This window comes from Hypanus sabinus, chromosome X1 (assembly GCF_030144855.1).
Source record: "Hypanus sabinus isolate sHypSab1 chromosome X1, sHypSab1.hap1, whole genome shotgun sequence".
Lineage (NCBI taxonomy): Eukaryota > Metazoa > Chordata > Chondrichthyes > Myliobatiformes > Dasyatidae > Hypanus > Hypanus sabinus.
In genome coordinates, this window is record NC_082738.1 from 43,650,794 (window position 1) to 43,673,652 (window position 22,859).

The 22,859-nt window shown below is 40.6% G+C and overlaps 1 protein-coding gene and 1 long non-coding RNA gene across 5 annotated transcripts in view; one reads left to right on the forward strand and one right to left on the reverse strand.

Annotated features, from left to right (window-relative positions):
• Positions 1-2,387: 2,387 nt before the first annotated feature.
• On the reverse strand, positions 2,388-22,828 carry LOC132384881 (uncharacterized). The gene is made up of 3 exons (XR_009509027.1): positions 22,703-22,828; positions 10,375-10,552; positions 2,388-8,318 (listed from the first exon to the last, which is right to left on the reverse strand). It is a non-coding gene; the product is annotated as an uncharacterized LOC132384881 (long non-coding RNA).
• wnk4a (WNK lysine deficient protein kinase 4a) overlaps positions 17,929-22,859 on the forward strand; it is a 94,163-nt gene continuing 89,232 nt past the window's right edge. For 3 of the 4 annotated variants that reach the window (XM_059956492.1, XM_059956490.1, XM_059956491.1), the window contains exon 1: positions 17,931-21,481. In XM_059956492.1, coding sequence (XP_059812475.1) covers positions 20,849-21,481 — 633 coding nt within the window. In that variant the 5' untranslated portion in view covers positions 17,931-20,848. Of the gene's footprint in view, positions 21,482-22,859 lie in introns of all 4 variants that reach the window. The other variant, XM_059956494.1, reaches the window with a different exon arrangement.

The window sequence follows — 22,859 nt, forward strand, 5'->3', positions numbered from 1 at the left end:
CAAATAATAGTCTAGATTTCATGCAGTACCAAACTCTGCTGATGGGTTCCTTGAACCTAATGTATTTGACCCTCAGTGTGGTAACTGTTTAATATTATTCCACCAGTACTGTTCAATTGGCCAAATGTAAATTGCACCTGTTTCCTCAGCTTTTGCCGGTTATGACTGATGTAAGAATTGCTGCCCCATTTGTTTGAAAGTAAAAAGGTAAATGTAGGTAAATAATTTACTTACTTAACTTTTATCAGAATGGTTTTAATTAAAGTGTTTTAAATCAAATTGAACATCCAGACACGGAATATTGCTACAGCCTTATGTTTTGTAACTAATCAAAAGAAAAACACCAAAGGCAGGATATTAGTCTGCTTAGTTTTTCTTTCCGTGTTTTCTTTTAGTAAGGCACTCATATATGACGTGGTGGCATCATGACTTATGCCATTCATGTACTTCTTACATATGTGAGCTATGTGAACAAAGAATGCTTAATCAAACAATATATTTACAATATTACTCAAATATAACTGAAATATTAAATACATTACACCTTTCTTCTTCCTTGAATTTGTTGACTTTGACATGGAAGACCTCATTCATCCAGTAAGGAGCTTAACTTCCCGATATCTATTTGTCATGAATTCTGGAGAGTTCAGATGTGCCCATGTGTATATATCATATTGAAGTGTAAGTGTGAGTACGTATCTGTCCACTTATGTGTGTACACTATGACTGTACAGCAGAGCCTGATCTCAGTTTTCCAGTACCTTCTTGCCAATGGATCAAAATTTCAATTTATCATATCCAATGTGCAATGCCCATCTCATGTAAAAAGAAACTGTGTTTCACTCCTCAGAACTGGATTCCATTGGAGTGGCTATGAAGGAATAAAATTTATATTTTTTTTACATTTCATTTACAAACCCCATTTCCAGAAAAGTTGGGATATTTTCCAAAATGCAATAAAAACAAAAATCAGTGATAATTCACGTGAACCTTTATTTAACTGACAAAAGTACAAGGAAAAGATTTTCAATAGTTTTACTGACCAACTTAATTGTATTTTGTAAATATACACAAATTTAGAATTTGATGGCTGCAACACACTCAACAAAAGTTGGGACAGAGTTAAAATAAGATTGAAAAGTGCACAGAATATTCAAGTTACACCGGTTTGGAAGACTCCACATTAAGCAGGCTAATTGGTAGCAGGTGAGGTATCATGACTGGGTATAAAACTAGCATCCATCAAAGGCTCAGTTTTTGCAAGCAAGGATGGGTCGTGGCTCACCCCTTTGTGCCAAAATTCATGAGAGAATTGTTAGTCAGTTCAAAAGGAACATTTCCCAACGCAAGCTTGCAGAGAATTTAGGTCTTCCAACATCTACAATACATAATATTGTGAAAAGATTCAGAGACATTTCAGTGCGTAAAGGGCAAGGTCGGAAATCACTGTTGAATGCGCGTGATCTTCGAGCCCTCAGGCGGCACTGCCAAAGAAACCATCATGCTACTGTGACAATTATAGCCACCTGGGCTCGGGAGTATTTCGGAAAACCATTGTCACTTAACACAGTCTGTCGCTGCATCCAGAAATGCAACTTGAAACTGTATTACGCAAGGAGGAAGCCATACATCAATTCTATGCAGAAACGCCGGCGAGTTCTCTGGGCCCGAGCTCATCTCAGATGGACCGAAAGACTGTGGAACTGTGTGCTGTTGTCAGATGAGTCCACATTTCAGCTAGTTTTTGGAAAAAACGGGCATCGAGTTCTCCATGCCAAAGATGAAAACGACCATCCTGATTGTTATCAGCGAAAGGTGCAAAAGCCAGCATCTGTGATGGTATGGGGGTGCATCAGTGCCCACGGCATGGGTGAGTTGCATGTATGTGAAGGTACTGAGGTGTATATTAGGATTTTAGAGAGACATATGTTGCCATCAAGGCGACGTCTCTTCCTGGGATATCCATGCTTATTTCAGCAGGACAATGCCAGACCACATTCTGCACGGGCTACAACAGCATGGCTTTGTAGACACAGAGTGCGTGTGCTTGACTGGCCTGCTGCCAGTCCAGATCTATCTCCTATTGAAAATGTATGACGTATATTGAAGAGGAGAATCAGACAACGGAGACCACGGACTGTTGAGCAGCTGAAGTCTTATATCAAGCAAGAATGGACAAAATTTCCAATTGCAAATCTACTACAATTAGTATCCTCAGTTCCAAAATGATTAAAAAGTGTTATTAAAAGGAAAGGTGATGTAACAGAATGGTAAACATGCTTCTGTCCCAACTTTTGTTGAGTGTATTGCAGCCATCAAATTCTAAATTTGTCTATATTTACAAAATACAATTAATTTGGTCAGTAAAAGTATTGAAAATCTTTTCTTTGTACTTTTGTCAGTTAAATAAAGGTTCACATGAATTAACATATCACAGATTTTTGTTTTTATTGCATTTTGGAAAATATTCCAACTTTTCTGGAAATGGGGTTTGTACAATTTTTTATCTATTTGAACAGTTTTAAATCAACAACAGAAAACAACTACTAATATTAATTATTGTTTCCTGTGTCAAGCACAATCAAAGTTCTAAATCACACCAATAATTTCAGCAGAAATATTAAAGAAAGCAAATCTTCAGTCATATACTGATAATGATTATAGAGTCATAGAAATGAACAGCACTGAAATGGGCACACTGTGTCCATGCCAACCATGATGCATATCTACACTAATTCCATTTGCCCATATTGGGCGTATTACCCTCTTTACCTTTCCTATCTATTAATAGCAGAGGAAGACTTTTGGTAGTAAGACAATGGTAGCGTTTATTTTTGTATTTTTAACCAATTGCAAATGTTTAATGACTAAAGGAGAAAAATATCCATTAGGATGTGATATTCCATGATTCAATTAGCCCTAAATTTCTACAAGGAGAATTGACTATCAACATTTTAAATGTTTAATTTAACCCTAACATCATTACTTCTGAACTGTGTCCCTGGCCATCCCATGTGACAGTCTTTCTTTATGTGTTAATTATTTAAAGTATAAATTAGCTATCAGTTTTCATTTATAAGAACTGACTAGCCCAATCCCCCTGTTTTGCAAGAATGAGCATTACACTAACAAAAGAAAGTACCAAGTTGGTGAATGAAGTCTGTAAAGCTAAAGATATGTTAAAACCACAGCAAAGTATATCAACACCCATTGTATAAAAATCAACAACAGTTATGAATCAGTCAAGTTTCCATTAAAAACTGAACAGCTGTTCACACGTACTAATGGACACATAATCAAAAGGTGAAGGATGAAGTTTATAATTTTGTCTTCATTTTGTCTTCATTGGATAATAAATAATCTTTACAACAGCTGAATTAAACCATAAGAAATAGAGCAGGCCATTCAGCCCCTCATGCCTGTTCTGTCATTCAATAAAATCATGCCGATTTTTTTATTGAAACATTTTTCCTGCAATAGCTTTATGTCTCTTGATTTCCTTTGGAAAGTCTGTCAAAACATTCAATTAAGGGAAATGTAGGTGCATTAACAATATATTAATACTGTTACCATCAGTTTTATTTTAAAAATGTTTATTAATGTATATGAAAATTAGTGTATGTAACTTCTCGCTCAGTGTCAGCAAGACCAAGGAGCTGATTATTGAACTCAGGAGGAGGAAACCAGAGGTCTGTGAGCCAGTCCTCATTGGAGGGTCAAAGGTGGAGAGGGTTAGCAACTTTAAATTCCTTGGTGTTATCATTTTAAAGGATCTGGCCTGGGACTGTGCATAAGTGCGGTTATGAAGAAAGCACAGCAGCACCTATACTTCCTTAGAAGCTTGTGAAGATTCAGCATGACATCTAAAACTTTGTCAAGCTTCTATAGGTTATCGTGGAGAATATATTGACTGGTTGAATTGCAGCCTATGGGCCCACTTTCAAGGGTTCTTTGCCTCATATTCTTGATATTTAATGCTTATTTATTATTTTTTTCTGTTCATATTTGCACAGTTTGTGTCCTATTGGGTGCAGTCTTTTGAATTGAATTATTACTTACATCCTTCATATACATGAGGAGTAAAAATCTTTACGTTACGCCTCCGTTCAAATGTGCAATGTGCAATTATAGTAATTTATAAAAGTATAGTTGTGTCAGCATGAATTAAGCAGTCTGATGGCCTGGTGGAAGAAGCTGTCCCAGAGCCTGTTGGTCCCGGCTTTTATGCTGCGGTACTGTTTCCCAGATGGTGGCAGCTGGAACAGTTTGGGGTTGGGGTGATTCAGGTCCCCAATGATCCTTCAGGCCCTTTTTACACACCTGTTTTTGTAAATGTCCTGAATAGTGGGAAGTTCACATCTACAGATGCACTGGGCTGTCCACACCACTCTCAGCAGAGTCCTGTGATTGAGGGAAGTACAGTTCCCATACCAGGCAGTGATGCAGCCATTGAGGATGCTCGTAATTGTGCCCCTGTAGAAAGTCCTTAGAATTTGGAGGGGGGGAGGGGGCCATACCAAACTTCTTCAACTGTAAGAGGTGCTGTTGTGCCTTTTTCACCACACAGCCAGTATGTACAGACCACGTGAGATCCTCGGTGATGTGTATGCCGAGGAACTTAAAGCTGTTCACCCTCTCAACCCCAGATCCATTGATGTCAATGGGGGTTAGCCTGTCTCCATTCCTCCTGTAATCCATAACCAACTCCTTTGTTTTTGCGACATTGAGGGAGAGGTTGTTTTCTTGACAGCACTGTGTCAGGGTGACTTCTTCTCTGTAGGCTTACTCATTATTATTTGAGATTAGGCTAATCAACATAGTGTCGTCAGCATATTTAATTAGCAGTACAGAGCTGTGGGTGGAGACAGTCATGAGTATACAGAGAGTAAAGGAGGGGGCTTCGGACACAGCCCTGAGGGGCAGCTGTGTTGGGAGTCCACTCTTACCACCTGCCAGCGATCTGACAGGAATTCAAAGATCCAGCTACACAAGACAGCGTGAAGGCCGAGGTCTCTGAGCTTCTTGTTGAGCTGGAGGGAATTATGGTGTTGAATGTTGAACTGTAGTCCAAGAACATCATTCTCACATAAACATCCCTCTTCTCCAGATGTAGAGCTATGGCTATCGATCAGTTGTGTCGGTAGGCTAATTGTAGGGAGTCCAGTGTGAGTGGCAGCATGCTGCAGATTTAATCCTTGACCAGCCTCTCAAAGCATTTGCATTTATTTTCACTGATTCTAATATGTTTCTTGGATTTACTGTATATGCTCGTAAGGAAACAAATCTCGGGGTTGTATATGGTGACATGTAGGTACTTTCAAAATACATTTACTTTGAACTTTGAACACTTTTCAGTAACAATGAAACACTTAAAGTTTATTCCTTTATTACTTGACCAAGTTATTATTATTGATGAGATTTTCTGATCTCATCAATCCCCATTTCAGAGCAAAAGCACTAATTGGCCATAATGACATATGCCTAGAGAAAGAGACCTTTTATTTTAACAATTCCTTATGTGATCCCAGAATCCCCAGAGTGTTTTACAGTCAAATTATCGTCACTGTTGTAATGCAGCAAAGGGGGCAGCTAGCTAGCTTTCACCCAGCAAACAGCAATGAAATGATGATCAGAATTTTGTGGTGTAAATTGAAGCATAAATATTGAGCAAATTATAGAGGAGAACTTCACACATCTTCTTTGAACAATGCTATGGCCTCTTTTACGTTTGCTTGAGGTGGATGGTGACTTGTTTTTCATAATTTCCACTTCAGAATTGTACTATATCTTTTACTTAAAAAGGTATAATATCTTTGTCCTTAAAAATTATATAATTCTTTGTCATATTGTGAGACACAGGATTGTGATGAACAATTTATTAACACCGGTTCATACTCTGCATGTGTCCAATTCTGAACATTTGTAGAATGCAGTTTGCTTCTTAATTGAGCCTGAACCTGACAAACATATTACAATTTGTGGACTTTATTTTCTCAACACAAAAAGAAATATGTAGTCATAAAAAGATGCAGCACACAGTGTAACCATGTCTGTAAGAAAAAGCATATCATTCAACAACCAGAAGGGCCACTATTAATGTCCTCTCATATATACAGACGACTAGAAATGATAAGAATGAATGTTTCCAAATTATCTAACCCACCCCTATTCCCCTGCTGTAGATAATTTCCTTGATGCTGTCGGGTGTTTCACACATTTTGAAGCTATGTTGTACAATATTACAAATGGGTTAAGATCACTGTGGAAATAGTGGATCTAAAAATTTTATGTGTGATGACTTAAATATTTTAATGCCTGATCTTCAAGTCAGGTTATATAGCATAAGGTCAGTTTTGTTTTTAAATAGCTGTGTTATCTTAAGATTTATGGTGTCAATGCATGATGTAATCGTATGTATAATTACAGTACTTTCTGTCCAGTGGTTTTATGTTGATGTTTAGGCTCCTTCTCCTGCTATCTCAACCTATCAACAATATCTGCCTTGATGATTTAGCATAATTAATTCTATATTTTCTTTTGCCTGCAAACAGAACTACTTCTTAAGTTCACCAATTACTAACTTATCAGTACACTCCTGTTTGTCATGAAAAGCCATAATTCATTCAGCTCCTTTTCTTTTAATTTAGATAACATTCAAACAAAAATAGAAATTCAAAGTAAATTTATTATCAAAGTACATATATGTCACCATATACAACCGTGATATTTAATTTTGTGGACATTTACAGTAAATACAAAGAAGCACAATAGAATCAAAGAAAAACTACAAACAACCAACGTGCAAAAGACAACAGGTTACGCAAATACAAAAACAAAATGTAAATAGTAATAATAATAGATAAATAAGTAATAAATACTATTCAGTACATGAATGATAGAGTCCTTGAAAATGAGTCCATAGGTTGTGGAATCAGTTCGGTGTTGGGATGAGTGCTTCTTAATAGCAGCAGCAAGAAGAGAGCATGGCCTGGATGGTGGGGGCCTAGATGACATGCCAAATCTACACAAATATCTCAGAAAGTAACGTGCTGGATCCAGGAACAGATCTTTCAAAATGATAACGCCAAGGAATATAAAGTTACTGACCCTCTTCATCACTGACCCCCAATGAGGATTGGCTCATGGACTTCTGGTTTCCTCTTCCTGCAGTCGATAATCAGCTCTTTGGTTTTGCTGACATTGAGACGGAGGTTGTTGTTGTGGCACCACTCAACCAGATATTCCATCTTCCTCCTATAAGCTGATTCATCACCACCTTTGATTTGGCCAACAACAATGGTGTCAACAGCAAACTTAAATATGGTATTGGAGCTGTGCTTAGCCTTACAGTCATAAGTATAAAGTGAGTAGAGCAGGGATAGAGTAGAAGAGTTAGCCATTTAGTTGCTTCTTTGGTATAAGTACTTGACAAAAGGGAATTTATTGTGTTATTGTCACTTATTGAATGCTTGGGGTTTAATAGGCAATTCTGGTTCTATGATTGAATGAAACACTTTTATAGAATGGTGATGCTGAAAGTATAACCCATAATTACACTGGGCAATGGCTTTATGCCTGCAATTAAAGGACCTTTATATCACACTCATTTTTTAAATTTGTGATTGTGGCAAATCCATATAAGAACATAAGTGAAATTATTTAAAATGATTGAGCAGCGGGACTGATGAGCACAATGAAAACAGTGTTATCAAAATGTTAGCAAGCTATCAATATACAAAGCTTTTTTATAGTGGGACCAGTAAACATTCTGTAATTAAATAGCATGCAGAAATAAACAAAGAAATAATAATAGTTGTAACAATGTGTACAATGCACACAACACCAGTTCATACCTATTTTGGGTGGAATATGAAATCATTGAGTATGTTTAGTCATTACAAAAAACAGTCTTAATCTTTAGCTGGAATATTAATTGAAATTAATACATCATTTCTAATTGACAATAATGCTGTTTTATGGTATATTTTACATAGTTTTTTATTTAAATGTATTTGCTGTATTTCAGTTCAATACCCCACTGGATCAAAATAGTTTGATGTTTTAGAAATGCATTGGGTAAAATGCTGCCCGTACCAGCCATGGTTATGTCACGTCCCCCTCTCCCTCTCCTTTTACTGATTTTGTTTTTCTCTGTTTCTCTGGTTTCTTCTTGTGTTTCAATTAGATCACCTCTCAGTTGAACTCCAGAAGCTAATTGAAAGAAACACATTGGAGCCAGGATAACTTGTCAACTTAGTTTTCTTTTTAGTGAGGCACTCACATATGATGTATACCATTCATGTACTTTTACATGTAACCTGTAATGAAATATGTAAATGAAGAAAACTTAATCAAACAATATACAGTATTACTCAAATATAACTGAAATATTAAATACACCACACTCCTCCCTGCTTAGCTATAATCTCCAACTCAGTATAGAATGCATCTCAATTCAAATACATAACGTATTGTTCTCTAGTCATATATAAACTGTATATGTAATACAACTACCATAGACATTCACAGCATAGTAAATTTTAAATTGTCCTGTTCAGGCCTAAAGATTTAATCGCTGTCGAGGATTTCTTACTCTTGTAGGACAATATCTTTCCTGACAAGGGGATGGGGCGTGAGTGTCAGTCTGCTTACTGTGGCTGTGAAACATTCTCAGGTACTGAGGCCTCCTCTGTGTTGGTTGTACAAGTTGACTCTGGGACTACAGGAAGTGGTTCTGACCGCTATAGACACCTTTCTTCTCTAACAGTTGACGCTGCTCTCCTCAACTGATCAATTTGTCATCTCCGGATGACATTGGATAGATGCAATCTCCACTGTTTCAGAGACTGGTCCAGTTCCATCCTTAATCTTTCCACGTACCCACATTTGATCACCTCTGTAGTCCCTCATCAGGACTGCTTGTCCAGAATGAAATATCAAACTTCCTTGTTTAAATAGCCCCCAATTTGCCTCAGCTGTTTGTCCTGCATACTCCTTCTGAGATTGGGTTTGAGAAAATCCAAGCTTGAATGCAAGGGACATCCCAGGAACAGCATAGCTGGTTGTGAAGTGTGCTGCATTGTGATATGCAAGGAGCAAATTGGCAAGCTTCTGATTTGGTGTCAGTGCAGTGTGTTCTGCTGACAGTGCATTCTTTAGACTCTGGACAAACCTTTCTGCCAAACCATTTGTAGCTGGCTGGTACAGTGCAGATGTAATATGTCTTATTACATTCATTTTCAGGAATGACTGTAACTGTTCTACAACAAACTGTGATCCATTGTCATTGACTAATTGTTTCTGGAACACCAGTCCTTGAGAAGATGCTTCTCAACACATCAACAGTGTGCAAGGCTACTGGGAACACTTCTGGCCACTTTGTAGCTGCATGCACTACTACCAAGAAATCCATGCCTTTGAACGGTCTGGCAAAATCCACACGAATCCTCTGCCAGGGCAATGAAGGCAATTCCCAGGGATGGAGAGGCGCTGCTCTTGGCATCTACTGGACATGTTGGCATCATGAACAGTGCATGGCAAGCTGCTCGATCTGATGATCTATCCCAGGTTATCAGACAGAGCTTTGAGCCAACACTTTCAGTTTGACTATGCCTAGATGACCGGCACATACAGTAGCAGCTCTCAGCTTGAATGGTATAACAACTCTCAATCCCTACATAAGGCAACCTCTGTCAAGAGGCAGTTCATCTTGGTGCTGGTAAAAAATGGGGGAACTGGAATTTCTGCTGCACATTCCAGCCATCTTGGGTGGCCATGTAGACCTGAGACAGTGTGGGGTCTTTTTTGGTTTCCCCTTCAATCATCTCTGCTGTAATAGGGAGACTTTTGATTTGCATTAGGGAGAATACATCAAGCAGAGTTTAAAAGGAAAATCCCACAAAGGTAGTGGATACAGCCCAGTCCATTACAGGTAAACCCTTCCCCACCATTGAACACATCTACATGAAACACTGTCTCAGGAAAGCAGTGTCCATTATCAGGGACCCACATCACCCAGGACATGCTCTCTTCTCACTGCTGCCATCTGGAAGAAGGTACAGGAATCTCAGGACGCGCACTCTAGGCTCAGGAACAGTTACTACCCTTCAACCATCAGGTTCTTGAACCAAAGGGAATAACTATATTCAACTTCACTTGCCCCATCATTGAACTGTTCCCACAACCCATGAAGATTATTTATTTATTATTATTGTTTCTTTCTTTATGTATTTGTACAGTTTGTTGTCTTTTGCACACTGATTCAATGCCCAAGTTGGTGTGGTCTTTCATTGATCCCATTATGGCTATTATTCTTTGGATTTATTGAGCATGCCCACAAGACAAGGAATCTCAGGTTTGCATTTGGTGACATACCTTATATGTACTTTGATTATAAATTTTTTTAACTCTTTTGTAAATTTATTTTTCCAAGGGTAAACAGGGCATTCCATCAGCATTTCTATGATTAGTTGTCCTCTTGAATTTGATCTTGTAGTTGTGTCCTCCAAGAAACAGAGCCTATCTCTGCTGCTGCTGTTAGTGGAACACCCTTCTGTGGATTGAAAACGGACACTAGTTGTTGATGATCAGTAATGAACGTAAACTCTCTCCCATATAAGTACTGGTTGAAAGATTTTACACCCCAAACCAGACTCATGGCCTCTCCAACAAGAGAAAATCTGCAGATGCTGGAAATCCAAGTCACACACACAAACTGCTGGAGGAACTCAGCAGGCCAGGCAGCATCTATGGAAGAGTAAGCAGTCGATGTTTCAGCCTGAGACCCTTCATCAGGACTGGTGAAGGGTCTTGGGCCAAAACGTCAACTGGTTACCCTTTCCCTAGATGCTGTTTGGCCTGCTGAGTTCCTCCAGCATTTTCATGTGTGTTTCAAGGCTTCTCTGCAACTCTGTGCAATGGTAAGGGAACAGGATGCAAAGGCTATGGAGTGTTCACATCCATCACTCATAACATGTAACATGATTGCACCTATAGCTTAAGGCAAGGTGGTACAAGCAAGCTTCACTAGATGATGTGAGTACAGTGTCTGTTGTCACCATTTCTTTACCTTTTTGAAAAACCACCTCACATTGCTTTGCCCACTGTCATTTCTTCCTGATCTGTAGTACTGAGCCAAGGAACGGAACACAGTAGTCATGTTTGGCTGTAACTTGTTATAATAATTAGCAAATTCTAAAAAGAACCGCTGTAACACATCCTTTGCCCTTAAGGCATCCACCACTGCTTGAATTTTCTCAGCACACTTGTTTAAAATCTTGTGCATCAATGGTGTGAACACAGTAAGTAACACTTGGTTTGAAGAATTCACACTTGTTGTGTTGTGCTCTGAGCCCATAATCCTCTAATTTTTTTTAACACTGTCTTGAGATTTTGGAGGTGTTCCTTGTCATCCTCACCAGTAACAATGATGTCATCCAGGTAACACTGAGTGCCTGGGCAGTCTTGCAGTGCCTGGTCCATAGCTTTCTGCCAGTGCAGGTGCAGATGCTACTCCAAAAGTAAGCCTATTCTAGCGAAAAAGCCCTTTGTGAGTGTTTATGGTGAGAAGCACTTCAGACTCCTCTTCCATCTCCATCTGTAGGTCGTCCACTTTGCCAAAATGTTTTGCTGCAGAAAGGTTTGCAAAAATATCTTCTATCCTGGGCAGGAGAGTACTGATCTACTTTAGTACTGGGTTGATGGTGACCTTGAAGTCACCACAATTCCTGACAGACCCATTTTTCTTGGCTACTGAGATCATTGCCGTTGCCCATGGGCTCCACTCAACATTGGAAAGAAGTCCTTGAGCCACCACATGACTTGGCTCGCTTGCTACTTTATCATGGATAATAAAAGGAACTGGACAGGCCTTATAAAACTTAGGTGTGGCATTTTCATTTAACACTATCTTACACTGGATATGTTTGAGTTTTCCAATGCCATCCTTGAACACTGCTGTGGCATCATCCAGTACCTTTCTTAATAAGCTTTCAGTTGACTCTATTGACATAACAGATGTGGCATGCAAATTGTGAAAGGATCTCCAATCAAGTTGTAGTTGTCTCGGCCAGTTACAGCCCCACAGTGCTGCCCCTCCTGCTTTTACCACATACAAGCTAATGTGCCTTCTTGGTTGTTGTATTTCACTGTTATGAATGTTATTTCCACAGAAGTTAATTTTTCTCCAGTATCTTAGTTGGATATCTGCAGGCTTCAGTTCAGTCTGTTTGAAATGTCGTTCAAACTCATTTTGTGGAATGACTGAAACAGCCGAGCCAGTGTCCAATTCCATTTTAATTCATTTGCCATTCACTTCTGGTGTAAGCCACATTGCTTGTCTCTTGTTAGTTTTCATATTGTAAATCTCTAGGCTACCCAATCCTGTGTCACTTTCATCATTATCAGATTTTTCATCAATAAAATCCAGATTAGTGCTCTTTTTGAAGCTGACCTTTTTATGTTTTTCTCTTCCCTGTGCAGTCCATTTGTTTTGTCTGTCTGGCATGTCCTTTGTGAAAATCCTACTTTGTTGTATTTTCTGCAGGTTTCGCCTTTAAATCTGCATTGGTCTGGTGTAGGTGAGCCCCTGCCACGATGGTGACACATACGTTAGACCAGGCAGGTTTCTGTTTAGACATTGCAATTTTGTGCACACTCACTTTCATTCCTGACTGTAACTCAATTGCATCTCTGACTGCTGTTTACATTGATACAATGATTTCAACTGCTCTTTTAAATGTCAGTTGTGCTTCAGTTAGGAGCTGTTTTTGAATGCTTTCTTGTGAGAGTCCACAAACTAAACTATCTCTCAGGGCATGATTAAGCCCATCACTGAACTGACAATGCTGGTCAATTTCTTCATTTCAGCCACTTAAGCTGAAATGGACTCTCCTTCCTTTGGATTGAGCTTATGAAACCCAAAGCATTTTGCAATCAACAATGGTTTTGCTTCTAAATGTTCCTGCACTGGTGATGCCAATAGGCTCAATAAACTGATTAGAAAGGCTGGCTCTGTCATAGGAGTCAAACTGGACACACTGGAAGCTGTGATAGAACAAAAGACGACCCTACGGAAAATCCTGGCAATTATGGACAATGTTTCTCACCCTCTCATGCCACATTGGCTGAGAAGAGGAGCACTTTTAGTAATAGACTAAGATAACTCTGCTGCTCCAAAGAGTGCTTTATGAGATAATTCTTATCCTCAGCTATTAGGCTCTATAATGAGTCAACTTACAGCCGGTGAAATGATGACCCCCCTCCCCCGCTGTTAAACTGTGGTAACTTATTTTTTTTATTCTTACTACTTCTCTTCTAACTTTTATACCTGTGTACTTGTAATGCTGCTGTGACACTGTAATTTCCTTTAGGATCAATAAAGTATCTATCTATTACATTCACAATATCAGCAAAGCTCATTTTGGCTGGTTTGGTTAGAGCAGTTAAACCTCTCAGCAAACTGTATGCTTTTCCACCTATTATACTCAACAACACTGGCACTCATTTCTTATTGGCTATTCCATTTACTTTTAAATACTGCTCAATTTGTTCAGTATGCGTCATCCAGTTATCTGTTGGACAATCAAACATGTTTATCTTTCTGGTGTAGCCAGCCAGTTCTGCGTTTTTTAAAAATTTATTATTATCACCCAGTACTCACTGTTAATGAACCTGTGAATTTAATCGACTTTCTGCCTTTTTTAACACGACCATCTCTCTCCCCTTCCGAAACAAAAAAGAGCTGCACTTCAACAGGTAGTTTTTCTGTGGTCCTTTTTAAAACTTCTTCACAACCACTGTTATGTTTTGTATCTCCAGAAACTAACCAAAAGAAAAACATTCAATCTGGGATAACTTGTCTACTTAGTTTTCTTTTTAGTGAGGTGCTCACATATGATGTGGTAGCGTAATGACATATGCCATTCACGTACTTCTTACATAATGAATTATGTAAGCAGAGAATGCTAATCAAACAATATATTTACAATATTGCTGAAATATTAAATACACTACACCTCGTCTATTCAATCTCTCCTTACATGGCAACTCTCCATTCCCGTAACCAGTCATGTGGACCTTCATTGCACTCTGTGGCAAGTACATACTTTGAGTTGAGACAATATCTATACTTTATATTCCTGGTGTAACCTCACCAGGGCTCTATATAATCGCAGTACATTTTTACTCCAAAATCCTCCTATTATAAAATCCAGCATAATCTTAATTCCAGGACGAAGGAGATGTCTTCCTTTTTTAAACAAAGGAGCTTCCCTTCTTCCACCATCAACTCTGCTCTCAAACGCATCTCTCCCCTTCCACACATCTGCCCTCACCCCAGCCGCCCACCACCCCACTCGGGATAGGGTTCCCCTTGTCCTCACCTACCACCCCACCAGCCTCTGGATCCAATGTATAATTCTCCGTAACTTCCACCACCTCCAACAGGATCCCACTACCAAGCACATCTTTCCCTCCCCCCCTTTCTGCATTCTGCAGGGATCGCTCCCTACGCGACTCCCTTGTCCATTCATTGCCCTCCCCCCATCCCTTCCCACTGATCTCCCTCCTGGCACTTATCCTTGCAAGCGGAATAAGTGCTACACCTGCCCTTACACTTCCTCCCTCACCACCATTCAGGGCCCCAGACAGTCCTTCCAGGTGAGGCGACACTTCACCTGTGAGTCGGCTGGTGTGGTATACTGCGTCCGGTGCTCCCGGTGTGGCCTTTTATATATTGGTGAGACCCGACGCAGACTGGGAGACCGTTTCACTGAACACCTACTCTCTGTCCGCCAGAGAAAGCAGGATCTCCCAGTGGCCACATATTTGAATTCCACGTCCCCATTCCCATTCTGATATGTATATCCATGGCCTCCTCTACTGTCAACATGAAGCCACACTAAGGTTGGAGGAACAACACCTTATATTTCGTCTGGGTAGCCTCCAACCTGATGGCATTAACATTGATTTCTCTAACTTCCGTTAATGCCCCTCCTTCCCTCCTTACCCCATCCCTGATATATTTAGTTATTTTCCCCCTCCTTTTTCTTCCTCTCTGCTCATCACTCTGCCATCCATATCCCTCTGGTGCTCCCCTCCCCCTTTCTTTCTCCCTAGGCCTCCCGTCCCATGATCCTTTCCCTTCTCCAGTTCTATATCCCTTTTGCCAATCACCTTTCCGGCTCTCAGCTTCATCGCACCCCCTCTGGCCTCTCCTATCATTTTGCATTTTCCCCTCTCCCTCCTACTTTCAAATCTCTTACTATCTTTCCTTTCAGTTAGTCCTGACGAAGGATCTCGGCCCGAAACATCGACAGTGCTTCTCCCTATAGATGCTTCCTGGCCTGCTGTGTTCCACCAGCATTTTGTGTGTTGCTTGAATTTCCAACATCTGCAGATTTCCTCATGTTTGCTTTATAATTTTTACCTTCCTGTTTTCACTTCCAGGTTAGATTTCCGTAGCTTGTGTTCAAAGATCCTTTCAACATCAATATTTCTTGTCACCGTTTAAAAAACTCTATTTACTTTTCTGCTCTGTGCAAATTTGATTACATTAGATTTTTTCACATATTCAATCTGCTATGTACTCACCCACTCAAATAACTTTCCTGTGTTACCTTGAAGACTTAACATTTTCTTTCCTGTTCACAATTCAACTGAGTTTTGTATCTTCAGAGAACTTTGAACGATTAGCTTTAATTGTCACGTACATTGGAACACTTAGTGAAATGCATTGTTTGCATCAAATCAAATCAGTGAGGATTGTGCTAAAGCAGCCTGCAAGTGTCGCCACACTTCTGCTGCCAACATAGCATGCCCACAACACACTAACCCTAACCGTACATCTTTGGAAAGTGGGAAGAAATCGAAGCAGCCAGGGTAAAGCCACACAGTCACGGGGAGAACATGCAAACTCCTTACAGACATTGAACTCCAATACTACAGCTGGTGCTGTAAAGTGTTGCACTAACCGCTATACTACTGCACCATCCCGAAGTATGACACTTAGTCCCCAGGCCAAATCAACTACATAGACTGTGGATGGCTGAGAATTGAGCACCAATCCTGTGATACTTCCCTTGTTGTATTTCCCTACATGAGAAGAATATGTTTATAGCCACTCTTTTCACTTTTTAGCTGTTAAACAATTCTCAGACTGTATCGTCCCCATGTGATCAAATCTTATTGACCAACCTCCTGTGCTGACATTATTAAAAAGCCTACTGATATGCACCATATCCACTGATTTCCCATATCTCTTCTATCAATCACATCCTCAAATAAAGCTGATTAAGTAGTCAAACTTGAACAGCACTACTGAATCCTTTGTTCCATTATAGGTGCTAGGTACTAATTTTGAATCTCACCAACTAATGCTAGGCTAACAGGTCTATAGTTCTGTGTTTTCTCTCTCACTGCTAAATAGTGGGGTTACATTTGCTACCCTGCATGTACCTTAATTTTTTTGTAATGCATGTCTCTATAACCACATCATTCAAAACTCCGCAACCACTGAGTCCTTGGTGTTTATTGCTTTTCATCTTACTAACCACACTGAAGAGTACTTTCAACATTTTCCCTTTTTACTTCCAACATCTTACTTATGATATTAACATTCAGCCTATTGCTGCAATTAAGAGATTTTCCTCTTTAAAATTTCCTTTAAAATTTATTGAAACAATTTTGGACAATAGCCCACTCAGTGAGGTACCTTTTCTATGAGCAATAGAAACGTTTTGACAGACTGGCTTGGATATCATCACTCTAGTTTTTGAACTTGAAAATATGGTTCAAACCTAAATAAGGGTATGGCTTTTGACGTTTCTTTGTGAAGCTAGGGCAACAGGCCATGTTTGGGATACTGTTGTTTCGCAGGAGATATGTTATTTGAAAAGGGTCAGTGAGTGTGCTGCTATCCTAAACACTGACGACCAAACAAACAAAAAAAGAAATGCCAGTGAGTCATTTTATTAACTATAATTATCCACTCTGTAACACTGTCTGGAGAAATACACTCTGTCTACTCGAGACAACAGTGTCACTGCTTCCAAATTAATTTTCTGTTTTAGATGCACTTTGGTTTGACCTGTTTTGTTGAAGGGGCAATGTGCTAATGATGCTTGACGGTGTTGCGGGAGAGGAGCTGTACATTAAACCATCCCATAATAGCAAACGGCCCACTCCCCACATGGAGGTTGAAGGCTACTGTGGAATATGTTCTGGTGCCATTTAAATGCACCACCTTGATTTTTTTTATTGTTGTTTTATATGTGTCCGGGCCAGTATGAAGTGATTGAATTTATTTCAGTTGATACAAAAGAAGAATATTGCCATTGTTGAAAGACTGAAAATAACATTGATAATGCTGGGTGTGTTTCACAGCTGATGAAAGACAGGAAAACAAACAAAGCACAGGAGTAGGAATAGGACCCTTTGAGTCTACCCCACCATTCATGGCTAATCTATGCTGGCCTCAATTGTCTCAAAATTGTGGCCTTTCTCATAGAGGAGTGGCATAGACAGAGTGGGCAGCCTGCTCCTATGTTCCCAGGGCAGCAATGGTGACTGCCAGAAGATATCTGTTTAAGCCAAGTGTAGGAAAGTTTAGGGGAAATATCAGAGGTAGATATTTTACACAAAGAGTAGTGGGTGCCTGGAACACACTCCCAGGAATTGTGGTAAAGGTTGATACAAGAGGGACATTTAAAAGACTTTTAGGTAGGCACATGGATATTTTTAAAAATGGAGGGTTATGGGCTGTGTAGAAGGGAAGGGTTAGATTGATTGTTAAATATGTTTATATCGGCACAGAATTATGAGCCAGAGAGCCCATCCTGCATTACACAGTTCTATGTTCTAGGAAACAGATCTTCTCTTGAAAAATTGAGGAATTGGTAAATTGCTTTCAGCTTTTGTATCTTCTACCCAGTGGGGATTGGGGAAGAAGTGAAGAAGTGCAGGGTGGGAAGGGTCTTTGATTATGTTCACTGTTTTACCAAGACAGTGAGAAATGAGACAGAGACCATTCTGGGAAGCTGGTTTCTGTGATGTTGTGAGCTGTGCCCACAATTCTACAGTTTCTTGCAGCCATGGGCAAAGCAGTTGCAGTACCAAGCCATGATTCATCCAGATAGATATGTCAATATCTATATGTCAATGTCAATATGTCAATAAAAATTGGTGAGGATAAAAGGGGATATGCCAAAGTTTTACAGTCAAGTTAGGAAATAGTCAGGGCTGAACTTCCTTGGTCGTGGCATCAATGTGGTTGGACCAAGACTCCTAAGAGCTTGAAACTCTCAACCTCGGGACTGTTTATTGAAAGAGAGTGTGTGCCCCCCTCCCTGAAGTCAATCTTTTGCTGACATTGACAGAAACGTTGTTGTCACATCACCATGACTAGGCTCCTTATCTTGCTCATAAAATATGGCCCACTTCAGTAGTGTCCTCTTCAAACCTGCAGGTGGAGCTAGAGCAGAACTGGTCACGCAGTCATTTGTGCTCAGGGAGTGAAGCAAGGGGCTGAGGCTGCAGCCTTGTGGGCACCGATATTGAGGATAATTGTGGTAGAGGTGTTGTTACCTATCCTTACTAATTGTGGTGTCACAGTGAGTGCTGGCAACAACTGAACCCAGGTGCAGAGGAACAACAGACTCCCATGTAGAAACAGAAACATGAGTTTATACATAGGAATACTGAGAGAGCATCAGTGGTTCGACCGCGAGACAAATTATTCTCAAAACAAGGACCACGCTATAAGCACTAATTGGAAATCCACTTTAAATAATCACAAGATGCAGAAAACTCCTGCCAATCAAAATAAACTTGAAAAGATTAAACAGAAAGCACAAGGGCTTAATAACTCTAGTTAAGACAACAATTAACAAATACAAGTGCAGTGGAAATGTCAGAGCCCAATGCTCTATGGTTAGCCGCACATTTGGTTTGTTGGTCAGGAGGCCAAGCATGGAAACAGGTCCTTCAGCCCAACTCATCTTTGCTGACCAAGATGCTCAGCTGGTCTAGACCCACTTGTTCACGTTTGTCTCATGCCCCTCAAATGTTTTCTTGTCCATGTACCTGTGGAAATGTGTTTTAAATGTTGTATTTGTACCTGCTACAACCACTTCCTCTAGCAGTTTGTTCCGTATACACACCCTCTGCTCGAAGTAGTTGCCCCTCAAGTCCCTTTTAAATCTTTCCCCTCTCACTTTTTTGAACTCCTTTCCTTGGAAAATAGACTATGTGCATTCACCCTATCTATGCTTCTCATGATGGCATGTGTCTTTATAAGGTCGCCCTCAGTCTCCTTTGCTCCTAACCTATCCAACTTCTCCCCAAAGCACTACAGTCCTAGCAACTTATCATTAAATTTTCTTTGCACACTTTCCTTCCGAGTGATGTATTTCCCATAAGAGGGAAACCTCTGAACTACTAGCACTGTGATCCTCACATGTTCACTCAAGCACTTTGCCACATGGAATGTTGTACTTGTTCTCTCAGTTTTGACTGGCATAACTACCACAGTTCTATTTGAATGGAGTTGTCTGTCATTGGGGGTGGGGGTGATGTTGGTGGGAGCTGAGCAAGCTTCAGGGACCAGAGATTTAGGAACTGCTCAAGGAATGTATGCTGCACGTTTTGGGACAGTCACCATAGTGAGGCCTCCAGATCACTGCGAACTAATTGGCCACAAAAGTTAAGAGGAGTTATGGGAACACCAAAAGATGTTCTCTAATTACAATCAGGATATCCACTCTGAGTCAGCCAAGCATTAATATTGAACAGGATCCACCTTGCATTTTCATCAAAACTAAATGGGCAAATACCTTCTGGCAAATACAATAAACTTAGACATGCCCAGCAGTAGTTGCAACTTGCCTTCTTGTTGTTCATGTCCTCAGTTCCTAGATATCAGGAGGAAACAAAGAAAGTTCTGAAAATGAACAAAATAGTTGCTGGTGCTGGAAATCTTAAACAGAAAAGGATTTCAGTTTCTCTTTCCACAGATACTGCCTGAGCGGCTGAGTTTTTATTTGTTTTGTATTTTTTGATAATGGTGTCACGCAAAGTGAAGATTGCCATCCAGCGAATGCGTCTGCAGAACGCTCCAAGCTTCACGTAAACCCACGAGGAATGGGCTTGAAGACATTATCAACCCCACCTCGCTATGCAGATATCTTCGAGGTTCCAGTAACTTCTAATGAGAAGTCACCTCAGCATGTGGGGACGTGACGTTAGTGGAGGGAATGTTCTGCCTGATAAGGAACACCATCCACTCAGAACTTGCTCGACGCGATAATACCACAGGTGCAAACGTCAGCATTAAAGGGACGCTTTCGCTCAACCCAGCACTTACACTTCTGAAAGCAGCAGCGCAATAAGGCGGTTTAACGTTGATTAGGGGGAAAAAAAAGACCTCGTCGATCTCGGGACGGGTGTGTGAGGAGGCGGCATTAGAAGGACCAAACTATAATACCTCCAGTCTGCGAGCCAATGTTCGCAGTGAGCCGGCGACGTTCGGGCAGCGGCGGGCTGATCGAGACCAATACAGACTCAGTCTGAGAAACTTTATAGGCGAGCAAGAGGATTGAAGAAGGAAAAAGTCTAACAGTCCGGGAGAAAGAGTTTAATTGCATCCAGTGCAACAACTGGGGGTTGGTCCCAGTGAATAGAGAATTGGGGAGGCAAAAGGGGGCTACAAATAATGTTTTGCTTTAACATCGCATCTCTTTGAAAACAAGGAGGTGTTGTGTCGGAGAAGAGAGGAGGAGCTGACTTCTCGAGTCACTCTCACAGCGCCGGAGACACATTTCAATCGGAGTTTGAGGTTTTGAACAACAGCTCAATGTCCAGAACGATGTCTCAGGCAGAGGTAGACCTAGCCGGCTTTGGGGTCATGGCTTCGGCGCTGGACTTGGAGCACTCTCCACTCCTAAACAAGATGCACAGCCGCCGGCGGAGATTTTCGGCCAAGGAAGGCAGGAGAATCCCGCACCGAGCCCAGAGGAAAAGCTCCATCGAGATCGAGCTGGGCGCCGACGGGTTGCTGCTCCGCCGCCCGTCTTGGGCTCACCTCTACCCACCTGATGGTGAACCGCTGCCGCGGCCGCGACCACGGCCGCGGCCGCTTCCCCCACCTCCTTCTCCTCCTCTTCCTCCTCTTGCCCCGATTCTCGGCGGACCGGCAACGGACGATGCGAGCCAAAGTAGCGCCAGTGCCCCGCCGCTGGCCAAAGCCGTGGCAGCCAACAGCTCGGACACGGAGGATGGCAACCCCCGCACTCCGCACAAGGAAGCAGCTCCTGAGGAGAGTAAGATGGAACCGGAGGAGAATGAGGTGGAGATGAAGGCGGTAGACACGTCTCCCGATGGCAGGTTCTTGAAGTTCAACATTGAGCTCGGAAGGGGTTCCTTCAAGACGGTCTACAAGGGCTTGGATACAGAGACAACCGTAGAGGTGGCGTGGTGTGAGTTGCAGGTGAGAAGTAAAAACCTGCATAAATATGAAACTTTTAACATCCCTAAAGCGCTTTACAAACTAGTCCAGATTGGTCATAGTTGTAAGGGACGACGCATATTCGCACCATCTGCTCCTACAGAGATAAATATCAGCCAGGGCACATCTCTTGCTTTGCTTACAATATTGCTAGGAGACATTCGAAAGAGAGAGAGGAGAGCTGGTCTACTCTTTAATCCGAAAGACTTGCATGAGAAATTCATCCCTACGGTAGCATTAAGCTTGCCGCATAGTCATGTCAAAGCACCTCTATTTCAAAAATAATTTTGCCTCACTTATTTACATATGTGTTGTTTTCTGCCTTTAAAAAAACATTTCATTGATCTCAGTGGGATGATTTTCATAGATGCACTACAATGCATTTGAAGCTATGGAAAGAGCACATGGAAGGGAAATTGGAAAAGTTTTCATACCCACCATCAAGTACTCATCTACACAAATCCTAATTTAATCCCACTCCATTATCCCTGTATTGCACTCAGTTTCTCCAGATTCTGTCATTCAAAGTTCAAAGTACATTTATTATTGAAGTAGGTATGCAGTAAACAACCCTGAGATGGCTGTTCTCCAGACAGTCACAAAACAAAGAAATCCATGGAACCCATTCAAAGAAAAACATCAACCCCCCCACACAAAAAAAACAAATCATGCAAACGGCAACAAAAAAATCAACACCTCCATGTGCAAAAGACAAATCGCGCAAACCGCAAAAAGACACCAACCCCCGCGCAAAAAAAAAAACAAATCATGCAAACAGCAAAAAGAAAGAGCAAGCAAAAACACAGAATATAAAAACACAAAATCGAAAAACCTACACATAGGGCAATTTATGGTGGCAATTTAACCCACCAGCCTGTAGATCTTTTGAGTTGTGGAAGGAATCTAGATAATCCAAAGTTTTAAAGTAAATTTATTATCAAAGTACTACATGTTAGCATATAAACCCTGAGATTCATTTTATTGCAGGCATTTGCATGAATAAATGCAATAGAATTTTACTAAAAACTATACATTAACAAAGATTGGGAAGCAGTTCTGCACAACAGCCTCTTGACAGTATTGATAGTAGTCAATAAACAGTTTAGTATGCTAACATTTAACTCAAGTCACAGTGAAATATTAATCATGATGTTACTGCAGAAATGCTTCATTATCACACTACTAGAAAGGAAGAACTTTTACCATTTTAAGAGATCCCAAAGCTGCTAATGTTACAAGTGAAGCCACAGTTTTGATGTAGAAATGAGTCCAGTGTGTTTGTGCACTGCCATCTGCCACAAATGGCAGTAATAATCAGGTAACCAATAGCTGGTTGAAATATAAATGTTGTCTTCCAAGT